Genomic DNA, 17,983 nt, shown 5'->3' with positions numbered 1-17,983 from the left:
GCAAATGGTGATGGACTCCTTGGAGAATGTGCTGGATCCTACCGGGATCCCACCGGCTGAAACCCACTGCTTGCACCAGTGTGGGACGTTACAAAGCAGCTCTCCTAATGCACAGATTTCCAGAGCTTATGGCAAGTTTCTTGCCCCTTTGGTTCTTTGATTTTTATTAAGACCTCTGTTTAAATAAAAAAAAAAAAAAAAAGGCAACAAGAAGAACAGTTTTGAACTATGGAAACAGGCTTCACAGCACAAGCAGTCTGGGTAAGCAATAGCCACAAAGTACATTTAGTTTTATTTTGCTTTTAATTGATCGTTTCCAGTATCACTTTGGACATGCAGAGCTAAAGTCTCCTACACAAGTGGTAGAGGTTGTATGTATTCTTGGTTGCTTTAATTCATTATCATAACGTAACATCTACCTTTATTCAACCTTTAAGAAGTAACTGTGTAAGTGCAGCTGCTGTGGCACTGACAAGCAACTCACATACTTCAAACATTCAAGTACAGCATTTACAGCAAAGCAGCAAAGAGTGGCCTATATGAAAATCACGCCTTGGTTTGAGGTTCTTAGTCCCGAATTCCACACATCTTTGTGCCATTTTCTTCTGTTGTGAACTCTTTTGCACATAAATATTTAATATGCTTGCCATATGAAATTTGTTCTTTAATGCTTGCTAATAAATAAGTAGATTATTACCCTGACTCCTATCAGAGCTATGAGAGTTGACCAAACATCCTGAAAAACAGAGATAAATGTACATCGTACAGCATAAATGAGCACCCACAAGCACACTAGGCCAGGATTGGTGTTATGGGGATAGAAAAGTGAGGTGGCACATTGCGGGGCACTCCAGACACAATGGCAGGAGAGGAGAGCAGTCCAGAGGGCTCAGAACACAGGATGGGTAACAGCCATCATGGAAGGCTGGAGTTTGGATGGACCTTGAGAGGAGAACAAGGCCTTCCAGTGCCAAGACCAGAGTGCAGACCTGGTTGCATTGAGGTTTCAGGTGGGCAGCCTTGCTGATCCTGTACTTCCCCAATCCTGTTGGGCTCACACAGAGTGCATCTGGCTTGGCAAACGTGAAAAAACAAAATCAGCTCATCCTGCATCTTCGCTCCCAGCCTGATGTCCTCCTTGGAGTGAGAGCACCTTGGCTGCATCACCACTTGTTTGTCCCTTTGGCCTTCGTGGCCTGCGCGCTGAGGCCCAGTGTGATAGCCCACATTCCTGTGGATGGTGCAGATGGACACAGCCCAAACATTTTCTGGAGGGTTTTCACTTTGTTTGCTGATCTTTAAAGCATTCATTGGAAGGACTCTGCTCCTCTGACCCACAGAGGTTTGCAGCTAACCCCAGTGCTGCTGAAGCCATCACCACTCCCCTGGATAAAACATGAAGGAAGTTCACATTGTAATACAAGATAAAGTCTATAAACACCATGTCCAAGATATACTTTGTGTATATGCTGAGAAGGCTGAAAAACAAAGACCCTGAAGAACTTAATTTAAGCTGAACAGTGCTAAGCCGAGGTAATGTTGTCTTGTTACACAATATTCCTGGGTAGTGGCATTCAGTTTCCTGTAGCATTTGTGACGGAGTGAGTCCCCACACATAGCCCCACAAGTCCTACTGGCAAGCACTGTTTGAGTTTCTCTATTAAGACAGGATACAGTGGTCCTATTTTTTTCTGAATCTGACTTAATTAATTAAAAAAAAGACAAACATCTCAAAATGGCCATCAGCAGCACAAAGTCTGTCTGTTTGTTTTCACAGAGATGGCTTTTTTTCTTCTTCTTTTTTTTTTTTAATCCCAGATGTTCCTGGATAGATGATAGCATAGCACCTCTCACCCCGTGACATGTGGGGTGCTGCCCTTCTCTGTTCCCCTCATGTGAAGTATCGGCACTGTGTGGAGTCAATGTAGCAGTAAGAAGTGCATCGCAGTTTTCCATAAGACCTAAAATAAAAAAGAATATCTCAGTTTCAAAATGTGCTGTAGCTCATATGATGTGCTCTCTGGATGCAGCTCTCTGGAAGAATCAAGAAGGACAGAAAACATCAAGTGCAGTGACATATGGCAACCAAAATATGAAGGCGATTTTCAGTGGTTCTCTCCTGTGCTCCCCCTTGTCACTATGAATAGTCTTAATTATCAATAATTAGAATTAAAACAAGCAAACAAACAAACAAAATTGACAGTGGGGTTTGTTTGTCTCATGTGTGTTGGTGCAGGAAGCCTTGGCACTCACTCATGGGAAGCGTGTAACTAAATATCTGAGAACCCAAGTTAAGTGTTTTCCCAGTTACTTCCAATGGCTCCAGCAGTTATGACTGCCCATCCTTTAACTTATTTTTCACGTGCTTGAAATAACAATAGCAACAGATGCCTACCTTTGAACTAAAAGGAGGCCTTTGCAAAGGGCCTTTGCAAAACAAGAGAAAGCATTTTTTATTTTGTCTTTCTGCTGATTTACTCTGAGCTGCAGTGACTCTACCTACTGAACATCTCATTGGTGATGTTAATGAAATAATAAAACCTTTTTGCTGAGCTTTTATTGCTGCCATGAGTGCAAGTGAATAACTCATCCATCAACTCATCCAGCTCATCCAACAGGAGGGTGAAGCTCCTGTTGCAGTGCCAAGCTCAGATATTCATTTCATATTACCAGTGAGTCACAGCTCTTTGATAGAGCAGATAACCTACGGTCCACAAACACAAAGAAGGATCTCAGTTGCATCTCGCTGCTTGATTATACATGGAAAATGAAATTTATAAAACTTTCTCAAGCTTTTGTGGGTCTTGTTTCAGCACCAAACTTCCAAATTCTTAAAGATGGAATAGCTTTCACAGGAGAGCAGCTCCATGCTGTCTGCAGATGAGAGCTCTTTAGAACGTTTGGGGCTGTCAGGTTTACTAGTCTCAATTCTAGTAATCTCTTACACCAGGCATGCTCCAACAATTGCAGTGGAAGGATTAGCACAGCACTTGATTTACAAAGATGTCCTGTTGTTTCTTATTCCTGTCAATTAGCACATTATTCTTCCATGAATGATGAGGGCTCCGCACATAATTTCATTTGCAAATTAAATGTTTCCTGTTATCGGGTAACAATACCTGACAGTTAAATAGAGGTGCTGCTGCTTGAGGGGAAAAGCTCACCAGAGGAGGCTGCTTGAACAAAGGCAGAGGAGGCAAGTCAACAATGCACAGATGTTTGAAATGAAGGGTGCTGCAAAGCAGATGGATGCCTTTGCTCCTGAGTGAATTTCCTGGTCTTTAGGAAGGCTGATAGATGAATGGTTGATTCAGAAACAAAGATACTTCCAGAGGGCTCACTAAAAGTACAGGAGATTGTTTGGAGGCTGTGGTTTGGTTGGTTGGTTTGCTTTCCCTCAGTGTGATCATCTCTTCATCGTAGTATTTCCTGCTCTTGGTGTGTTATGGGTAGTAACGCAACAATAAAGTCACCAAATGAATAAATCTTAGCAAACAAATATCTGTATGATCATTCACTTTGTAAGCATGTACTTATAACTGAGGAATGAAATACAGCCTTAGCAGCATACAAAAATAAGGTGACTGATAGGGTCTTTCTCCCTCACTACCTGCAGTGGTCCCAGAGGAACAAGGTTTATGTGGATAATCCTCTTCTCTTCTAATGCTGAAGGTGAAGAACAAAATGACAAACCCAAGGAAAGTCAGTTCATACATACCCAGGGAGATATGTTCTACATGTCAAATATCCAAAGTCCTTCCCATCGCAGTCTTCCACCCCTTCATGTCTGTAGCCATCTCCACAGTAAGCACGGCGGCATCCTAGTGAAAAACATAGAAGGAAATATCTTTATCACACTCCATATGTAAAGGATTTTGGAGATGCAAGTGGTGCTAGATTTAGGGTAAAGCATAAACTAAGGCATTTTGGGGTGGGCCTAACTGGTACATAGGCTGCAGTAATTTGTGGGCTGTACTTTAATAATTGGGATTTAATTTTACAATTAAATCCACTTAGCATTTTGTTAATCTCTTTTGATATAGCCACAAGATCAGAATGATGACAGTGCATTCCTATTCAAGCGTTCATATTCAATTGTGATATTAAGTATAGTAATTAACATTCATGGTATAGTAAGGCGACTCAGTAGGTCAGGTTGATGGTTGGACTTGGAGATCTTGAAGGCCTTTTCCAATCTTGATGATTCTATGACTTTGTAATTCAATTAAAACTCTTCAGGTCACATCAGTGTCAGAAGTACTGCCAGGCCGCTACGACTCTGCCCAGTGCATAGCACACAGCAACATGATGGGTTTCCAGATGCACAATGTGCAATTTCACAGGCACTAATGCTAATGAGCACTATTTTTCCTGCATGTTTGTTCCCCTTGGCAGACAGCAAATTCTAATTGAATCATTTTCTCATGCTTGGAGCCTGGAGAGCTCAGTCTCACTGGACTGCTCTGTAGTCAGGCAAGCTTGGAGGGGCATTTATCTGCTTTTTGGGGAGGGAGCCAAGCAATGGAAGAAAGGTAAATAAAAGGTAGATGTGAAGGCTGTGATAGCTGTCTGCCAGGCTTACATTGTGCACTCCTTGCCTTTGCTGTCCAGAATCAGGATAGGATGAGGAAGATCAATTATACAGGAATCAAATGTTGTGCAAAGCTAAGTGAAGGCAGTGGGCTGAAAGTCATGGAGGGAACCAATGTACATGCTTGTTGAAGGGATTCTGTGATATGCTGCAAGGGTACTACATTTTGTAGTCAGAAAGACACCTGTCCCACAGGAGGTCTGTGTGTAAAACAACGTCTGGATCCAGCTCCTGGAATGAAAGGTCTTTACTCTGATGGCAAATACATCTTTGCATTCAGGAACATGGTCCTCACTGGGGATATATGGGAAACAGTTGGCATCACCTCTGACTTATGCCTATGTGTGGCATTCACATGCATGAACGATCTTTGGTATTGTGGCCATTGTGCAAGTTATTCCACAGAAACAATTAACACGCCTTCCATGCAGAAAGAGGCTGCTCTCGACTTACTTATGCAGTCATCCGTCACAACCGCATTGCCATCGTCACACTCTTCCCCATCCTGGACAATCCCATCACCACAGGTACTGCCAACCTCAACTCGGTAATCCACAGGGTAGAAAGGGGTGAGCTGGATAAAAAAAACACACTGCAGTTACCACATAGGAATGCCAGCAGCAGGGCTCACAAATAGAGGTGATGGGCTGTGGAAGGTGGGTACCACAAATGCGTTTTCATATCCCAATAACTGATGGGAAACGGGGTTTGTACAGAATCTGATTTCAAAGCCCAGTGGAAAAAAATAAAGATCCTGTTGCTGATTTCAGTGGAACTTAGTTCCTTGAATCAGGGGTTTGTGCAGGGTTTGTTTCTTCCCACAACTCTTCTCCCTGCTGAGTTTTGCCTTATTTTGTGTTAAATCAAAACTGTTTTTTACTGTTGTAATTCACCAAACTCAGCCCCAGCTGGCTGGTTCACCAGCTGGTTCAGAGAGAGGTTAGCAAAACTTGGATCATTGATGAGTTAACTGACAAATAACTAAGACTCCTGTGAACAAAACCCACAGAATTAGATACAGTGGCAATAATGCTGAAAAGTAAGATTTTTCTTCATTCACTTGATTGATTCTGTATGATAACAAACCTGCTGTTTAAAAATGAAACATACACTCACAAGTTTTCTGAAACCACAGTCATATTTTCACCTGGACTGGGAGCCATCCAAGGGTATCCTTGAAATACAAAGATCTCTGATCTCTTCTAAAAGCTAAGGCATTTTCAGTGTGTAACCGGTCCAATTCCTCTTGGTTATTCACCACAAAAATCTGGGGTACAGAAAAAGAGGTGATTGGTAACCTTCTTGAGAAGTATTTTCAATTGCCATGTAATCCAGTTTTGCAAACAGAATTATGTATCTGCAAATATATAAAGAAGTGCACAGAAAAAGGGTTTCTTTCTGAAACTGAATGGCATGCCAGCCTTGGGTGGGAATGTACACACATAAGATGCTGCTTTTCAATTTGTAAGAGACACGAATCTTCAGAAGCTCATGGCCTTTCCTGAGTACCCAGCTTTATGCACATACACTTTGGTCTAAACTTTAGTCTCCAGTTAAACAGAAAAATATTAGTAACAAATTGAGAGAATTAGGACAAGCTGCTCTTTTCCCAAATCGTTTTAATGTCTCATTCACCAAAATCAGCTGTAAGGGGTATTAGGAAATAACTTCTTCCCTTGGAACCTTAATCAAATTTATTTTAGTAAGAGTCAAATCTTTTTTTAATAAAGAAAAAAGCAAACGGAATGATTCAGAGCAAGTAGATTTGGGTCAAAGCCCGATTCCCACCAGCATAATCAGAATTGGCTTCTTTTAAAATGAATTACCCTGAAGTTTTTACATAGCAGAATATTCCCATAGCTGCTGACAAAGGCCGACTGAATAAAAATGCCTTCAGCTAGAATGAAAGAGAGCAAAGAAATAGAGAGCCAGCAAAGAATGTAGCTGTGTCCAGGAGATGAAGTCCCAGCCTCAGAGCTGTATTTTCTCTGGAAATCAGTAACAGATTGTGCCCTCTGAAAATCTCTTATAGATACTGCCCTTTGAAATTGCAAAGATTTAAAAAACCCAAATGAATCACAGCCAGGGACAGAAAAGCAGTGCTTTGTTTCCAACCCTAACCCACAGCAGTGTAGCACTGATGGGAGAGTGGGTGGCTGCACCAGGGACGTGCAGAAGGATGCAGGACCTTCTCTGCATCTTCCCACGGGCTGCTATAGCAACCCTGACTGAAGTCCTCAAGTGGCACAAGGAGGGTTTCTGAGCTGCTGCGTGAGGATCTGATCAAAGTAAATAAATGCAGCGTTAAGCTTCCTGCTGCCCAAGGGGGTGAAACAACTGGGGTAGGTGCTGCCAGAAATGTGGCTTTCCTCTTCGCCGTCCCTCAAGAGGAATGGCACTTGGTCACCACCAAGTGAGAATTCATATAATGTGCATGACTTATATTCAAGGTAGCTAAGCTCTCATTGCAATCTTTTAAGCTCTACTCTTAAACAGTGCCTGGTGAGGAAGGAAGGTGTTAAGACCTACACGTAACACTGTAAGCCTTATACCTTAGCCTATGGAATACCTTAGCCCCATGAAATGCATTTTTTTTTTTTGCAGTATTGTACAGCACAATGCAATGTACACCTGGATTTCATGCACTTTCTTCTATCATCATTTTTTGCAGTGCAGCAGGGACAAGCAAGCAGCTGACAAGACTCGCAGCACACTCATGCAGAAGACTGAGTTCAGTGACCCGGTTAAATGAACAGTGTGGGGTGAACACGTCCCTTTCACACACAAAGCATGAGAGCTCTCTGAAAACATGACAGATGGGAAAGTTAACAAAGCTAATCACTGAGCATTCAGACACGAGGCAGCTTGAGTGGCAGGGCTGTGCTAGTACATAGCAGCAGCAGAAGGGCTGCAATTTCATTGCTGATGAAGTGTTACAACGCACAAAACAGCAAATCAATGCCCAGCTGAAGGAGGACTGCAGAAATACTATTTACGAAAGCCCAAAGATATCAGAGATGAAAAACTGCTAGATCACTTCTTAACAGTGACTTAACTCAGAATAGTTGTGAGACCAAATTCTTGTGCAAAGATCGATCACAGAGGTTTTGGGTACTGGACATAACGCATTGCCCTGATACAGCCATCTCCCTGTTACATCCAACGCAGTAATTAAGGCAATGATTCTTAGAATAAAGGACCGTTCACATCCTCTCCCAGAAATCTGCTTACCGCAGGGACTTTTGGATACCTGTGTCCAAACACAGATTCCTCATATGGTGGATTATTCACGTGCTGCGGGGGTCTGCAGATACATCTCCCTGGAGGCCCTGGAAGTCCTCTTTCCCCTTTTGGTCCTATTGAAAAACGCCCTAGGAAGCAAAATACCATGTTGCACTATTATTAAATTAACAAACAACACCCAAACACAGCCTTAGTGGGAAAAGTATGGGTCAGGGGATGTATGTGTTCACGTAAGATTTGAGTTACACACATCTCCCACAGACACCACCGGGAATGGAAGAAAGTGGTTTCCAGAATCACCAGTTCCACCACTGCTGGAGAAAAAACAGGATTTGTATCACAACCATCTTCCAGGTCACACTTTAACCACCATTTTGGAGAAGGAAAATGTCCGTTTGCTTAGGATTCCCAGACAAAACTCAGCCTGTTCAGAACAGCTTTGTGGTGAGTTTGCTAAGACTGACATTAAGTCAGTCTCTGTGGATGTCCGCCACATGTTGCATTTGCACACTCACTTCAGTAGTGTTGTTTCAAAGGTTTCCATACAGGAGAACCCAATGATAAATACAGGAGTGCTACAAATAAGTACACAGAAACCTACTGCTTTTTGACTTTCAAATTCTGGCAAGGACACAGTGCTCTGCAGAATTAGATACGAGCCAACATGTTCATATTGCAAGCAGTGATATTATTACAGGAAGGTCATTTAGAAGAAGAACTTATGTTCTAGAGGAAAAAGACAAACAAGCCTGATACATAAGCTTTCTGAGGATGGTATAAATCCTTTTAAAAGTGATCTCAAGATCCTGGCTGCCTTCCCATCAGCATGGTGAAAATTCTGTCCTCTGAAAACTTCCAACTGAATTATTCAGGTCAAAGATATTTTGTAATGGGACACAAGAGATATGTGTAGATGTTGAAGCAGCCCCAGCTTCACAGGTGTACCATTTCCATTACGACCATTTGGAAGAGACCTCCTATCCACTGATGTGAGCAAGAGAAGAAAAGGAGAAAAGAAAATGAAAAGAGAACACTGAATGCCCAAGGTACAAACTGCTTTTGTCCATTTGTGACACTGGCTGTTTCCAACTGAGCTCGCTTTTCTTTTCCACTACTTGAGCGCGTATACAGTTTGGGAAACCCATCCATTTTCACTGAATATTACAGTCTGTGTACTATTCTTCATGTCTCTGCTTGGCCTCACACTTGGCCTCCACTGTAAGCCAGGATATCTGGAGAAGCAGCAGACCCTTGATGATGGAGATTAACTGGTCCTCCAAGGCTGCCAGATAGCTTTTCATCACCCCCAGCTGCCAAAAATCCACAGAACCATATAGACCATGCTTTTGGTTTTATTTGAGGCATCAAAAGCCTTAATGTAGGCATTAAAGTCAAATATAAAGCCTTAATAATGGATAGCAAAGGCATGATGTGCCTTGGAGAGAAAACCTTTCCTTATTGTTGGTGGATGGTTTTTTGTAAAGGGGCTACATATGCATATGTATTGAATCAGGAGGGGCTGGGGAGAACGGACACTGCTTAAAATGGCATGATCCCCACTTACCTAATCCTGAAGGTCCAGGGGGGCCTGGCTGGCCAGAAGGACCAGGCCTTCCAGGTGGGCCCATGATACCCACAGGTCCAATGTCTCCCTTTTGCCCCTAAGAGAGAGGAGACATTCATTTATTTTCTAAGCAATCAATGCCCCATAAGTTCCCCCAGCCAGCACTGGCTTCCCTTTCAAGAATGTCAATACATCTGCCAGTAGGAGCATACATCATGAACTTCATAGCCACCGTACCAGGGAATAGAGATGCTGTCCCCTTCTACTTGGGTTCAGGCAGGACTTCTGCTTCTGAAAGTTAAAAGTACCAGCAGATCTGCTCTGTGTGAAATCAGGGATTACCCTGATCTGGCTTTAATCATTCAGGGGCTTTCCTTCAGGGATGCCTCTTTATTCCTGCCCATTCCCTAGGAGCCACTGAAGCTTAGAGACAAAGGCCTGGTGAAGCTGCAATCCTTAGTAAGCAGCACTGTTAGCAGGGTAGACAAAGAAATTGATTCATTTCACCTCCAGAAAGAAAATTCAATAAGGAGTCCACAAGGGCTTCCACAGTGACATTTCCCAGTCTTAGAGCATAGATCTTAGAAGAACACTAATTACTTTGAGGCCCAAAGTATTTTCAGAAGTACTTTAGAACCTCAATTCATGTATACCCTTGTCTGTCACCGTGAATATACCTTTGTTAAGAAATCACTGCAAGACAAGCAAGGGATTGGTTTTACAAGGCGTAAGCTAGCACACAGCAACTGCCCTGATGTACGCTGACAAATCACGTCATTCTGGTGCTTTATCACTCTGTCAAAACGCTGTAAAATTATCTACAGAATACAAGCTCACAGAGTTACCATACAATAATATAATATTCTGCAAAATCAGCCCTAATTTGCCTCAGGCGAGCTTGTTTTTGTAGCCATACCATGAGGCATTTGACGGTTTTACCCTAGAACTATTCAACACCTTCCTATTTTTGCTCCTGAATCTAATATGGTGATGCTTATTAAAAATAACTATATTTACCTTCCTGCTCATATTCTCTCTGAGGCTTGCATTTCTCAGCTTTATATTTCAGAAGTGTACTACATACCTTGAAGCTGAGATAACCGATTTTATTCTTACGTAACAGCATATCATTTAGTAAAACAAAAATGTGCTGTGTTATCCTTTTTTCAATGGCAGTGAGATTAATTCCTTCAATATGGTGTAATTTTGGGTTAATGCTCATTCAAGGACAGTTGTATAGCTAATTTCAGAGTAATGAAGCATGCATAGTAATATATGCTAAAATAATTTGTTGTCATGTAATATCATGTATCCCTTGAAAACATCTGAATGTCACTTGCACCATTCCAACAGGGGAAGGTTAGGTTTTTTATGGTCCATAAAGAACTAATTGAATATTTGCTTTGTTTAATTCCATTAGATAAGCTCTGTGCCATTAAACTATTCCACGATTTATGTGAATGTCAGCAATGCTGATCACTAATTGCTTCTTACATCATGCAACAAGAATATACAAAACTGGCAGATCAAGACTTGGTAGCTCCCAAAGAAAACATTGGGAAATCTTGCTCCCAACACTACAGTGATTTGGCAGAGGAAATCCAGTGCTATTCTGACACACGCTGCCTGAAAACTAGCTGAACTCTGTGACTCCTGTTTTGGAGGAATGCCTGTTTAATGCTCGCTTGCTTAGCACAGCTAGGATAAAGAACGTGTTCCCATAGCATTCAGAAAAGCTGATATTTATAGACCTCTCCCTTTTTTCCCAATTAATCTTGACTAAAGTTTTAAGTCATTCCTCCTTCATGAGGGAAATACTAAACTTGCTCCTCAGGAGTCAACTCTCAGGTCACAGGGCTTTGAGTGTTATGAGTGGTCTGGGGCCAGCAGGGCTGTGGCTCGTGGCTCCCAACTCCTGGCCACCACTTAGCAAGAACTTGCCCCAGAGGCAGGGCAGAATTGAAGAAGTGAAAGGGATAATCAAGATGTATCTCAAAATGGAAGTGGAAATGACACCTTCCTAATTTAGCTGCTTTCATCTGGAGATGTCAGCAGGATCAGGAGACAGGAAATGGCTCCATGTTGATGGAAAACATCAGCTGAACAAACAGCCAGATAACTGCAGCACTTGAAGGCAGTAGTCAGCCCTAGGCAGCCTTTAAATGCCACCTGCAGGTATGCCGGTTTTGTAAAGGTGGGGTTTTTTCGTTGGTGTTTTTTTTTTTTTTCTAAGAGGAGAAAGGAAATAAATAGTTCACTAATTACAGAAAGAGAAGCCCTGTTTTCGTGAAGAAGATCAATGCTGAAACTGCTTTCAAATTGACAGATAGGGGTTGTGTACCAAGCCTCCATAAATCCCAAGTTTAGGGCAAGACTACATTTCTTTCAGTCACGCTGATTGCTGCCCCAAACTATGACACCTTATGTGACTGGTTTTTGATCCAGACATTGTGTAACATGACAAAATATCTAAGATTAAGTATAAAGTCTTTTTGAAAAAAAGGGATGCTGCACTGTTTTCCTGTTGATCTGCAAGCACTCTGTCTTTTCTTTGCCTTATGCTACAGAATGATATTCTGTGCACATCCCTTTTGTCAGGACAGACGAGCACAGTTTTACATTGCACATACCTTCTTTATGCGATGACTTAAAATTCCCCCTCAACACCCTTACTTAATTTTTCCTCACATTCTTTTGCATTGGATATTAGCTGACAACATTAGACCATCTGTGAAGTAAGCTTGAGCCTCTGTCTGTAATGCTGGGCATAACCAGGCTGCACATAAAATGCTTTCAGCTGAGCCTATTAACCACAGCATCTATGAGCTTCTGTATCTGAGCAGATGTATGTTAAAAACAACATTGATACAGCAGGAGTCTGGTGTCTTCCTGAACTTTCTCAGAGTAGAAGAATCTACCCCTGGCATGCTGTGCAACGGTGAAATAAATATCCTAGTCTAACAATTAAATACTATTCTAGTATTAACAGAGGGGAAAAAAGGGTGCTGTAGTGTTTTAAATCTTTGCACTGTTTTGGACATCTTCAAAGCCTTGCAGCTCTGCAAAATGATCTATGTCACCAGCAATGGGCCTGGCCAAAGCCTCACTGAACCCAATGGGATGTGTTGGACAGAACACAAGCACCTTGACCCACACTCCAGTCATCAGATGTGATTCGGTGCATAGCTCTGTGATTTTTAGGGTTTAAAGGGTCCACTGTTTAGGCTCAAGGTCTGCCCTTGTTATATTCAATGAGCTAGTTATCAAACCAGGGAAAAAGCACAGCAGGGGATTTAAGCACAAATGACAAGGCCTGGACATGTGTGTGAGGTGCTACAGCAGTGCCAGTGGGACCAAGAGCAAGGTACCAACACAGACCAGACCACACAGTCATACCCCACCATCACCCAAACACTGGGAATCACAGGCAGGGGAAACACCATGGACCTACCTGTTTGCCTCGTTTTCCAGGTCTTCCTATAGGTCCTCTGTGTCCTGGTGCTCCAGATTGCCCCTTTGGGCCCATCTCCCCCTTGGCAGGTGAGGAGGGAAAGAAATAGAACATAAGTAGATCTTACTTGCCTTACAGACACTGTAGGTGGCTGACACTTCGGTTCATGCAGTTCTTCCAGATTATGTTGGCACTGTATTTTTCTTGTAAATTCACAACATATTTTAAAACAAGAGTAAGGCCAAAAACATCTATTTTAATTTGCCAAACTTTCCTTGAAAATATTCCTCTTTAAAGAGGAAGCCAAACGGGAGACCAGAAATATTCTAGAGGGGAGGTGAAGACTAGCAGAAGTCCCTGACTCTAAGCAATATTGTGCTTGCTGTTAAGACGCATGTTTGGAATTGCAGAATTGGAAAAAATAAGTGAAAAGTAAAACCTAAACAAACAATTAGGCTGCTCGTGCATATATAATCATGAGTCTGACTATGATAAAAAGAAAGAAGATGGTGACTAAACAGAAGAAAAAAAATAAGAGAGAAAAAAACCAAGCAGCTACATCTTGGGATTTTCTCCTACAGTAAGAAAAAAAAGAATTTGATCACATCTAAGAAGGTTCATCATTGAGTCAAGCAAGACTTTCAATGCATCATGCTTTCCAGAATGTCTCTAAAGCCATTTGTTGACTGTATGCCAGCACTCACTGCAGTTCTCCAATACATTGTGCCCACTCACTTTCTGTCCCAGCATTCCGGGGGAGCCCATTTCTCCCTGCAAAGTGAAAAGAGAAAAATCATCAAAATAATTATTAGAGTGATCATCAACAAAGCAGCACCAATTTAGGCCTTTAAGGAAAATTGAGAAGTTCCACTTACCCTGGGGGATGGTGGGGTACATGGACACTGAGGACAACACAATGTGGGACCACTGCCTATTTACTGTACCAGGAACATGCCTCCATATCACCTCTCTTTTTTGCTATCAGAAATACCCCAGTGTTTATTTGCTCATTCACCTAAAACAGCCATCTGGAAAAGTACCTGGTCTCCTTTGACTCCTTTGTCACCCCTGTCCCCTCGGGAACCCTGGTGAGAGATAACAGGATAGCAACAGCTTTATTACTATCATTTCATGAGGAAATAAAAAACATTAATGCTATGTGAGGCATTGTTTGTCATGGCGCAGAATGCAGAAGTATCTTCAGGGTGAGGTGCATGGTTGATACCCTGAAATGTTTCCTTATTACTTTCTTTGATATTACAATAGAATTAAGAGTAAGGCTGGTAGAAAAAGGCACTTATTCTCCTAGGATAATTACTTCAAACACTGGCTTCCTTTGATGTAATAGTTGAGACTTGACTGTTTCCCAAACGGTCTTCACTGAAATTCAGGCTACACTGAATGGCAAAAATAAGTCTCTGTGCCAAAGAATACATATCCCAAATAAACCCACCCAACAATTAAGGATTATTATACCTGTGCTAGAGATGGGGAAGCTGTAGTGGGGTTTGCAGTAACTTGTTCACAAAAAAATGGGGTGTAAGACTCATTTCTTCAGCATCTCACCCCAAGTCACAAGACTGTACTCCTTCTCAGTGCATCTTTACATTTCTTAACGAGACCTTCGGCCTTCCCTCCATCAAAATTCAACTTTATTTTTAGTTACTGTTTTTATTCAACTGTTTCCCAATTGCAAAATTGTATGTTATTCTATTGTGACACTGACCTTTTCTCCTCTAGTTCCTGGAAAACCCTAAAGGGAATGACAGATATTTTAATCCTTCTCATTTTCAAGGTTAGCAAAGAAGCAAATTCATATCTTGCAGATTTAAAGTGAAGAAAATAAACAAAGCACAAGTAATTAACTGCATCTACTCGTAAAGGCAAAAGAATATTTATAGCTTCTAGAAGTGCACTGAAACAGAATAATGAAATAAAAATTAAAGGCAAGACAAATCAGCCCAAAAGCCAGTGTGAAAAAGCCAGGTAAAGCCAGCAGATTCAATATTGCTTTTAAAGTCAAAACAAGGGAAATTAAATATAAATGAAAATGAATGAAACTACAATTAATAACCTAAGTTAATTTTAGAAATAATCTTCTTTCTCCCTGTAGAACACCCTTAAATTACATTTAAGCCATCATCTAAGAAAGATTACTATAAAGCTGAGTTTCTCTTTAAGAAAAATGCAGCAAATTACTGTGTCCAGCTCTTCTTTCCATTGCTTTGCCTGAATAATCTAAGTACATAATTTTTATCAAGTTCCTTAAAGGGTTGTGGCATAAAACTTGTAAAGGCAGAAGCCATGTTATAGAAAATGATGTGCATGTAACAGACCATTCAGACCAAACTGAGCTTACTATCCAGCTGTCAATATACATGCGTGGCTTTAGTAGAAGATACAGATGTTCTCCGGTCTTCTGAGCTGGGTGAAAACCACTGCAGGCATGACTTAATGGTGCAGGTATGCTGAAGAAGTGCAGTATTCTAGTGGGATAGTTATATGTGTACTTTGCTTTGAAAATAAATTTTTTCATTGCGATAACTTACACCAAAGCATTTTTATGAAAAGACAGAAATGCAGCCATGCCCAGTCAAAAAACATAGCCTTGCTTGAAGGAGAACTTACACCTTAAGCTGTATTAGAAAAGCTCTATCTTGATAAATGCTTTCCAGCAAATTTATGAGGGAAGCAGCTGTCAGCAGAGCGTTAGAAACCAGTGTCTGAAAATGCAGCATTTGCTTAACAAACCTTGGAGCCCATTGGTCCTCTGGTACCTGGCAATCCCATCACACCCAAATCTCCCTTTTCACCCTGAAGAGGTTAATAAAGAGAGTTATTGATTGTGGCTCTCTGATGAGGTCATATCTGAATGTCTGATTAATAGTTCAGTGTTCCTGGTTTTGTGACAAATACGTGAGACAAGTCTGACCTTTCTGTAGCATAATAGTCAGAGTTCCTTATTGCAATTGTATTCTATCCGAGACCTCATGTATTACCTTGTTCTTCTATTTACATTTTCTTGGGTGTGTAATTTGTGCTTCAGTTTTGGTAGATGCCATTAAAGGACATGAAAGCAGATTAACAGCAGGAGCACATCATTTTTCTACATGAAGTTGCATTGTTTCTCCCAACCATTGCTTCTACTGAGTTGCAGAAAATACAGCATTTTGTTGCAAGCCTTTATGGCTTGGAGAGACATGATAAATTCTATCATCATTCTGAGATATAATGGGCTTTATGGTTGTTTAGAGACAATAAATCATGGAAAGGCTTTACAATATCCTCTCTGGCTGCAGCCAGCTAATTATACCTAAGGGCAGACTCTGCAGACCAGCAGAACATAGTTTACTCTCATTCCTAGTACTTGAGAGGATTTTCATGTTGGCTGCTGCCTCAGCAGTTCAGAAAAGACCTGAAGAAACAAAGTAGAAGTACAGATTGGACCAAGACCCTGTCTGAGAAAGAGGAAGCAGATCCAACCAAAGAAACAGAAGGCAGAGATGATAAATGGTGGATAAATAAAAGCTATCCCAAATGTCCTAGTAGACACTGCGTGTACAGTGGCTCCTGTGAAGATCTGTATACCTGTGTTAGGTAAAATTAAGAAAAGGACTGTTTTGCAGCATTTTTTATAACAAATACAGATGAAGCGATCGCTCTGCAGTAGCAAAGCATGTACTGCCATTTCTACTGCTACTGGCTAAGAAAACTCACAGGAATGAAGGTCTGTTCATCTAAGAGTGAGGCCAAAGAACACTTCAATAATCCACAAGGTTTGTATTCCTTTTCCCCTGAAAGTGTCCTGATATTTTCCCTTTATATTGTCAAAAAGTACGTATTCAGGCAAAGAGATCATCAAGACCAGTCATAAGAGACAATGACACTGATTCATGTGGTTGGAAAACAACAGTCGTTATCAGTGAGTCATTAGACTAGATTTTCAGTTTACCTGTGACATGTCTAAAGAAGTGCTACATAGGGTTAGGCTGATAGTGCAGTGTAAGGTGTAGGTCTTTGCAGAGCAGTGTAAGAAATCAGGCAAGCACTGCTTCATCACCCCAGCCTCCAGCAGACAGTGGTGTAGAGGATTCCTGAGCAGCTCTTGTGTTCAGACAGTGTTTAGTAGATTATCCTGTATGGATTTTGGTCTTACCTTCAGCCCCACAGGTCCAGGCCATCCTATTGGTCCTGGCATCCCAGGGACACCCGGGGGACCTGGTCTACCCTTGAACAGAAAACATTGATTATAACAATTCATGTAACACCATTCCTACACAGAGGTCTCCACTGCAGAAAGGAGATACAGAAGAATATAGTATTTTCAGGAAAATAACTGAAAGTGCTTGTTTTTACCATTAAAAAAGTACGGGTTTACATTCGTAACACTGTTTGCATTGATGCTACTGGAGGAAATCTGGGCTCACAGAAGTACCCATTTATACTGATTCAAATAAGCATATCAGCTACACTGAAATCTACATGTAGTCAAAATAACCACTGCAAAAAAAAAAAAAAAAAAAGCCAGTACTGTTAATTTTAACCTTACTCTCATTTAAATTATACAGTATGAAGCAAAAAGACCTGCATCAAAAAGACATGCACACAAATGCAATTTATAGTAAGAACAGAACCAAACCTTTAAGATATTCCTTTTATTATTCCTCCAATATTTTCATTTGGAGCACTCATCCTCACAATTGCTCTTCATCAGTTACTACATGATTTGCAGTAATTACATGTGTAAAGTTATTTATGTCTTGTAACTACTGCCTGCAATTCACTCTTTGGCTGCCTCCTAAAATGCTGCAAATTAGCACTATTCCACTGCTTTATACCACTTGACAATACAATCCTGGAAATCTGATCACAGCTTTGAAGCAAACAGCATCCTCCCTTAAGCCAGGCAGCTTTTAGCAGGAATTATATTGTTTTATTGGTAACTTCTCCTTTGGGACTTACCAGCATCTGTCAGAAGTGTAAGTACATCATGGTTTGAGGTTTGCAGTCTCTTGTAACTTGATGGCTGACTCTCTCTGAGACACTAACTTTGGCAATTTTTATATAGATAATAATTTTGCTTACTGTGGGATGTTTGAAATTTAGGTATAAGATCCTTTTGTTTATATGTCTC

The 17,983-nt window shown here is 41.2% G+C and overlaps 1 protein-coding gene across 1 annotated transcript in view; it reads right to left on the bottom strand.

Moving 5' to 3' along the window:
- Positions 1-1,784: 1,784 nt before the first annotated feature.
- COLQ (collagen like tail subunit of asymmetric acetylcholinesterase) overlaps positions 1,785-17,983 on the bottom strand; it is a 31,731-nt gene continuing 15,532 nt past the window's right edge. The window contains 12 exon segments of the mRNA XM_065752493.1: positions 1,785-1,961; positions 3,719-3,821; positions 5,045-5,165; positions 5,739-5,858; positions 7,823-7,962; positions 9,399-9,495; positions 12,850-12,930; positions 13,585-13,620; positions 13,890-13,934; positions 14,576-14,602; positions 15,601-15,663; positions 17,006-17,077. Of these exon segments, the coding sequence (XP_065608565.1) occupies positions 1,892-1,961; positions 3,719-3,821; positions 5,045-5,165; positions 5,739-5,858; positions 7,823-7,962; positions 9,399-9,495; positions 12,850-12,930; positions 13,585-13,620; positions 13,890-13,934; positions 14,576-14,602; positions 15,601-15,663; positions 17,006-17,077 (975 nt within the window). The 3' untranslated portion in view covers positions 1,785-1,891.

This window comes from Cyrtonyx montezumae, unplaced genomic scaffold (assembly GCF_038088225.1).
Source record: "Cyrtonyx montezumae isolate F1298 unplaced genomic scaffold, pur_monq_1.0 scaffold_8, whole genome shotgun sequence".
Classification (NCBI taxonomy): domain Eukaryota; kingdom Metazoa; phylum Chordata; class Aves; order Galliformes; family Odontophoridae; genus Cyrtonyx; species Cyrtonyx montezumae.
Note: the sequence above shows the minus strand (reverse complement) of the source record. Positions and strands in the feature narration are given on the sequence as shown.